Source organism: Galeopterus variegatus, unplaced genomic scaffold (genome assembly GCF_000696425.1).
Source record: "Galeopterus variegatus unplaced genomic scaffold, G_variegatus-3.0.2 Scaffold7072, whole genome shotgun sequence".
Lineage (NCBI taxonomy): Eukaryota > Metazoa > Chordata > Mammalia > Dermoptera > Cynocephalidae > Galeopterus > Galeopterus variegatus.
Window position 1 is genome coordinate 34,179 of NW_007733183.1, and position 7,813 is coordinate 41,991.

General features: G+C 41.5%; 1 protein-coding gene across 1 annotated transcript; it reads left to right on the top strand.

Moving 5' to 3' along the window:
- The first annotated feature begins 832 nt into the window (after nucleotides 1-832).
- LOC103607053 (protein FAM47E-like) lies at nucleotides 833-2,110 on the top strand. The gene has a single exon (XM_008591599.1). The coding sequence runs from the start codon at nucleotides 833-835 to the stop codon at nucleotides 2,108-2,110; it is 1,278 nt and encodes a 425-aa protein (XP_008589821.1).
- Nucleotides 2,111-7,813: the final 5,703 nt, after the last annotated feature.

The window sequence follows — 7,813 nt, forward strand, 5'->3', positions numbered from 1 at the left end:
TTAGGAAAATGCAAATCAAAACTGCTGTCAGATACCACTATGCACCTATTAGTATAGCCAAAATTAAAACGACTAACAATACCAAGTGTTGGGGAGTATGTAGAGAAATTGCAATTCTTATACACTGCTAGTAAAAATATAAAATAATACAGCCACATGCTCAAAGTATACAAAATTTCAGTTTGAGGAATAAGTTCAAGTAACCTATAGTATAACATGGTGACTATAGTTAATAACAATATATTGCATTCTTGAAAAATGCTGAAAGTGGATGTTAAGTATTATCACAAAAATGATAACTATGTGTGGTAATGCATGCATTAGTTAGCTAAATTTAGTCATTCCACAATGTGTATATATATCCTTCTAAAGTTCACATTGTACATAATACCTACAATTTTATCTCTCAATTAAAAACTTAATAAATACAAATAAAGAGTACAACCACTTTAGAAAAGCTTGATGGTTTCATAAAAATGTTAACATACACCTATCATATGATCTGACCAGTGGACTCCTAGCTAAAAGTTAGCCCAGGAGAAATGAAAATATACGTGCACACAAAGACATGAACACGAATGTTCATAGAAGCTTTCTCTGTAATAGTCCAAGCAGGAAACAGCTCAAATGCCCCATCAAAAGGCAAATGGCTAAATAGTGTTCGGTCCATGCAATGGAAAACAACATGGAATGAGCTGGGGGTTGGACCCTCAGTCACCACAGATCCCCAGTAGAATCAGGGCTGCATGCAGCTTTCGGTCTCCTAGCAACCAGCATGCTTGGTGAAAACAAACCGCTGAGGCTGGGCTGTGGCTCAGGAGCCAGGGGCACCATGGCCGATGACTGGTGGCTGTCAAAGCCACGAGTGCTGGAACCGATGCCCCTGGGCATGCACTGCAAGCCCTGGTACAAAGACCGTCTACCTTCCAAGTGCTTCGCAAAGCACAAGAACAAGCTTCTGAGATTCCCCACCTCCCTGAACAGCCGGCAGTGGATATTTGTGAAAGAAGGGCTGGACGACTTCAGAACAGGCTGTCCACCTTGTGAAGGTCTTATCACTCGCGGCCCTAAGGAGGCCTTTCTCCCCATGATTTCTCACAGAGTTCCCCAACCCGCCCCCAAAACGAGTCGGAGAAAGCTGACCAAGGAAGCAGGCCTGTTTTCCACGCTCTCACCAGCCCAGCTGGCACGGAAGGCATTCGTAGAGAATGTTGAAGCCCGCCTGACCGAGCATCCCCTAGCTCTGTACCCGAATCTGGAAGAAGATATCCCTGCAGATCTCTTGTTGAAGGTGCTGCAAGTGCTGGATCCTGACAGGAAGTTGGAGGACACGTGGGCTTTCTGTGAGGGCCACAGGAAAAGAACCAAGGAACCCACAAAGCTTTGTCAACACCGATCTCGGAAAGTCTTCCTGAACCCTCCCAAGATTCCCGGGTCACATCGAAACAATTCGATTCATGAAGAGACGCCAAGCGCACAGGATTTGCTCCCTGAATCTCTTAAACATAAACACATACCAAGAGGAGTTCGTAGCTTCTGCAAATGGGTTGCTACTTTTGGAGACTCGGGCATTGACGAAGAGTTCATCATGAAACAATTTGAAGTTGACTATGCTGAATGCAAACCAACCCACAAAGACCTCCACATAAAGAAAGTTAGTCAGCTTCCTTCAGAGCTAAATTACGTTCTGGGGCTAAAGAAAAAGGAAAAGATAAAATTCTCCATACAGGAACCAGACATCAGGTGGAAACTCCACAAACCACAGAATCTTTATCAACCAAACTGGGTGAAGATGCGGTATGGAGCATGGTACCTGAAGCCTAAGTTGTGGAAAAAACTAATAAATGATGAACCTTTGATTGACCCCAAGGTCTTACTTGAAACTCAAGGTGAGTGTTTTGGAAAGGCACCTGAAAAGGACATTCTTGAAGAACTTTATGGAACAATTGCCTTTAAGGATTTCATTCTAAGCAAGGGCTACAGGATGCCCGAATTCCTTGAGAAGCTGTTTATCAGGAAGGGATGGACATACGACTCTGTTAAGACTCCTATAGACCGAGTAATAAAAATGTACTTAATCGTAGAAGACGACGCAGAGGAACATTATTAGCTGGGTTTCCATTTACTACTTAATTGGCTATTTCTCACTCTTATTTTAAACATCAGTCAGAATTTACAAAAAGCATCCCACAATAGATGTACTTTGAATAGTAACATCTATACATTCAACACCTAATGCTTATAAATGTTTCTCAATAAATTTCTGCTTTGTGTTTATCAATATTTTATATATTTTATCAACAATGAGATAAATATTTGCATATCTCTTCTCAAACGTTTGTAGCAATGTGACTATTACAGTGTTATATCAATTACTTGTAAAAACATAAATAAGAGCAGAATTACTCGAAGTTATCTAGTGATGTCAGCTAAAATATGAGACTGATCTCAAAATCGTGCTAAGTAAAAGACTTGTCTAGCTCTACTTACATTAAAATTGTGAAATAATTATGACAATTATTTTGTTAATCCAAAATTGAAATCTATAGGCAAAATAGCGTTAACCCCTTCAAAAATGAAATTGCTATCTTCCCCTTTAGGATTCCATCAAATCCCTGAAACCTGTTTGAAAACTACTTATCAAAATTATAGGTTAAACTTGTGTTATGCCATTTCATCATATCTCCCAACTGGATGTATAACATTTTTCACAATATTCATAAAATTCCATCACAAATGACTGCATCTAAATCATATAAACAGGTTCAGAACAGCAGGTAGCTTCAAGTCCCTGGAAAATCTAGTGTGCAAAATAGATCTGTGTGAACAGGCTACACAGCAACATGAAATATCCTCACATATTTATTCAAATGCACTTAATCTTTGCATTTCATGAATAACAACTTAAAATTCCCTCAAATTAAAAATAAGTAACCAAGTAACTTCCTTAAATTTTCAAAATAACAGGTAAAACTGTCAAGGAGAGGTAAGTTTGTAGCTAGACAGATCTGTAGTGCAGATCTGAACTGAACTTCTGCTTCCAGTGATGAAGGAATGCATTTGTAAATGGAAGTATAGTATGTATTTCATCATAGTAAGAAGGCATAGATACCTATTTTTGTGCAAATTCTCTGTTTGTATTCAAGCTTGTCTGTGGGCATTGTGTACCTGAAGACTCAGGTCTTTTCTATGTACTTTTGTAAGCCAAGGGCTAGAATTTCTTTCCAAATCCATCGCCATAAATTTAAGTTAATGTCTCCACTATATGTTATTGTATTTCTGCAATGGTTTCCAACCCAGTCTCTCCTCTCTTTAAATATGTTTTTGTAAGATGCAAACCTGGTCAAATTCTCGCCCTTGTTAATTCTCCAGGCTCGTCTAAATTTACCTAGATATATAAATGCAAACACACACACACAGAACCACACAAACGCTCCTGTATTTCAAACCCAGTCAATATGTCTTTTTTTTAGAAAACAATAAATATTTATATCTATATAAATAAATTAATATTATATATGATTATATATTATATATTAATTTATTTATAAGTGTATTTCTATATTATACATAAAATAGAACAATATATGTTTACTTATATATTTATATTGCCTATCACAATCAATATGTCTTTTTTTTTTTTAACCTCCGTTTCTTTGTGATGCTGGAGGTAGGGTCCAGGAGGGCCTGATAGTCAACCTCTACCCACCCAGTCCTCTTACCAGGTTTTTGACTCCACTACAGGAAAGAATTCAAGGGCAGAGTCAGAGTAGAAAGTGAGAACAAGTTTAAGATAGTAGATAAGAAATACAGGCTCCATAGCGAGCGTGCGGCATAGTTCCAGAGACTGAGCAGGGCCCACACCAAGTTTAAGAGTAGCAAGAAACACATACTTAAAGTTCAGTACAGAATGCAGGCTGGCTCAAGAGATTAATCAGCGGGCTGGCCCGGTGGCGCACTGGAGAGTGCGCCGCTTGGGAGCGCAGCGGCACTCCCGCCGAGGGTTCGGATCCCATGTGGAGACCGGTTCCCCCTCACTGGCTGAGCGCAGTGCGGGCGCAACACCGAGGGTTGCGATCCCGTTGCGGGTCTGCGGTATGGGCGCGACACCGAGGGTTGTGATCCCGTTACCAGTCAGTAAAAAAAGACAAAAAGGAAAAAAAAAAAAAGAGATTAATCAGCGCTTGCTGAGATTAAGTTTGATACAAAGTAAAGTATACAAACCTCAGCCAGTGAAGTGCAGGTTGCCTCCAGGAAAGGGAGCAACAACCCCACCTTCTGCTGGGATGTGGCTTTTATAGTTTCTCTACCTAATGGATATTCAGTTAAGGGGACGGTTCCCAGTTTTGTAACATTTAGTCCTGCACATGCTCACTTGGTCTCTTCCCAGAGCAAGATCATTGGTCAAATCTTGTCACAGGCACCAGGCACATTCTAAAATGCTCTGTGCTTTCTAGCATCTATTAGTGGAAGGTCATTTAACCATCTGGGTTACATAACCCTACTCTACTGAGCATGTCCAGCCACTGGATTTGCATAAGCCAGCCCCTCGTGGTGTCATTTTCCCTGTGTTGGTGCTGAAAATAGGTCTAACTGGCAACAGTATCTCTCCTCTAGGGGAGGGCCCAGAGGAGGGGCCTGAGACCTCAGGGAGTAGCTTAAAACCCAGAGCTGTGTCCTGAAACCTGAATCCAGGGAAACTGAGCACCTCCTATACCATTCATACATGAGCTTTCCTATTGTTAGGACTTCACTTGGGCCACGTGATCCTGTTTCAATGCTCTCCCCACCAAGCACAATTTTATGGTTAGTTTTATTAAGATATTATGTTTTTAAACAAGAATGTTCCTTATCCAGTTGCCTTTAAATGAAGAACTTTAATATTCCAGAGAAATGAGTCACTAATTACTTCTAAATCTGGGAAATTAACACACCTGTTTATTCAGACCTCAGAGAGGCCAATAACATGCCCTTTGACTTAGTATTAATTGGTTTCTGTGATTCTCCATTGAAGACTTTTGCTATGTGCTGCAGTATTCAATGTTTATTTACTTTGAGCAGGAGACAGACCTGCTTTTCCACATTTTGGGTACGGGGCATTGCACCTCACAGAGCACGTGTTCTCATGTATAAAATAGACATCATATCACCAAATTCAAATTCTGGTCAGAAGTAAAAGATTGTTTTATGTAGGTGCCTAATGCCCCAATTGTCACAGAATTGAAACTCAGCATATATTTGTGGAAGAAGATGAGGGAGTGGAGAAGAGAAAAGGATACTAAAAAAGACACAACAGAAAGAAACCAAGTAAAAAATACCTTCTTGATGGTGTTTGTCCAGTGATAGCCTTCAATTAAATCTCACTTCTCTTAGTTGTTGCTTAAGATGAAAAAGTGTATTTGCAAATTGAGAGTCACTGACAAAGCCTCCTATTGCTTAGTGGTAATGGCTACTTCCAGTGAAATAAACTTTTCCTATAGAAATTCCATGGGTTTCTCCATGCTTTAATTAACTGCAGTGGTATTAGCTGTCATACAGACATAAACAGGAGCAGTGTTTATTTATTTGGATTTGTTAACACCAGTGAGACTTCATAAAACAACCTGACCTGAAATCTAGAATTTTTATAGTAAGAGAGGGAATTCAGAAGAACCAGATATATAGTTGTGTTAGTGTAGACTCTTAAAGTTTTCAAAGCCCACTAACTTTCTTATTTTCTTCTTTTCGATGTTTACAGCATAGAACAACCCAAAAGCATTATTTTCTCTACCTTATAGCTAAGAAAACTCCAGTTATCTAAACTGAGTTATCTAAGGTCAAGTGTGAGGTCTAGAGTCCAAGTCTTCTAATTTTATGTCTTATTTCCACACTAATGTTCAGCACTATCAAGGACAATGAAATATTCACCTTAAAACTTGGATCCCAGTCATTGAAACTAGGGTAAGAACATATGCATCAGGGCCTCTAATAAAAGAAACATAATGATACATTTTCATTTTCTAGAACCAGTTATACCCTGCTCTTCCATCTTGCCTGGCATAGCAAACAGAGCTTTATCAGTTGTGTGGCAGGAATGGAGATAAATTCAGCTCCTGAAGTACGTAAATGCCACAAACCAAATGGAACTGTTTTGCATGGCCAGTGATATCCATATCATGCCCTCCTGACATCTTGTCATCTAAACAGAGGTTCAGGATATTGTGCTCTTTTCAATCTATCATTAGTAACAGCCCTAGCCTCATTCCTTTTGATAGTCGAGCAAATGGCCCGGATTCCCCTTTCCCTCCAGTCCCCTTTGGAAGGAGATGGGAGAAGAGAACCGTGAAGAGAGGTGAGCACACCGCCAGCCCCCAAAACAGCCTGGTTAAAGGACACTCAGACGTGGCAGGGGTTCTGTTGAGGCAGTTCCGTTTACTACCAAACAAGCACTTGCTTTTAAAGGCAAATGGGGAAGGAAGGTTTTTTACATAATCTTATCAGCTTAAAGGTCAAGAGAGCATGCATCCTGTCTCAATGCCTAGCTATTGCAACCTCGAGCGTGGAAGCACGTTTTTGGCCAATAATGGCTAAGGCAAGGTTCCCACAGACACCTCCACCATACTTCTTCCTGGCACCGTCTTAGGCTGCCACATTAATACGCCCTTGTGGGCCCATAATTGCACCACTTGTAATGTCACTTATGGTGGTGTTAGTTTTTAAGCCCCGTCATATACCCTGTTTTGTTTTAATAAGGCAGCTGGAGGCGGCTAACCTTCGCAGCCTCACCTCCATTCCCTCTGGTGGCTGTGCCAGTCTTAGGTTGTTTCCCTCTAGAAATCTTACCCATCATTGACTATCCAGCCAAGTGTGTGGAGTGGGGGCAAAGCCTTAGAGATTGGTATTGATTTCTTAAGGGGCAATGTTGACTGAAGGGCTGTCAGGGCTTTCGTTATGGGCCACCTCCTCTACCACCTGGGTGAGCATTACGAGAGAAGTGGTGTAAGGGACACAACCTGGTGAATGGCGTAAGGCCCCAAGATGAGGGGGCCCACCAGGGAGGACAGCAGGATGGTGAGCCATGGGGAACCTGAAAGCCAGCTTTGGAACCAATTACTATGGGCTTCTCGCACTTTTTTTTTTTTTGCGCTTCTCTAGCCCTACTCTAAGCTTAGCTAGGGAATCCTTGACCACTCCAGAGTGGTCAGCGTAGAAGCAGCACTTTTCTTTGAGGGTGGTGCATGATCCTCCTTGCTGTAAGAACAACAGTTGTTCTAGTCCACGTCGATTCTGTAAAACACCTTCAAAAAGTGATGTTAGTGATTTTATTTCAATGTGATGCAGACACCTCCAAGAGGCTTGTATGACCTCCCAGGTTTGTTTGGCTGGCTTCTGTTGACCTTCCCGGGTGGCAGAGGCCCTTGTCCTTGTTGACCCGAGGAGGGCGGCCACTTGGAGCATCCACAAAGGGTTCATAATGCAGTCTGAAACATACAAACAATAAACTCTTCAGGGTCCTCAGTACCCTGGGTGTCTGGCAAGAACTTAAGATTTTTGGCTGGGACCCATATAAGGGTTGACTCACTGAGGGGGAAGACAGAACCAAACCCTCGACCCATAGTTAGCAATGGGTCAGGGCCCCTCCACTGGCCTGTTAAGGGGTCTTTCCACCGCACTTGGACTTCCGGGCGTGGTGGTTGAGCTGACCAATGTTTCTGGAAGGCAGACAGGGGTTCATTTTTGGAAAAATTTAGGATGTTTAAAGTTAGGAGTGCCTGTCCCAACTGCTGATGAGGGCTGGTGACTCCCCCTTTTTGTTTTAATAATTGATTTTTTA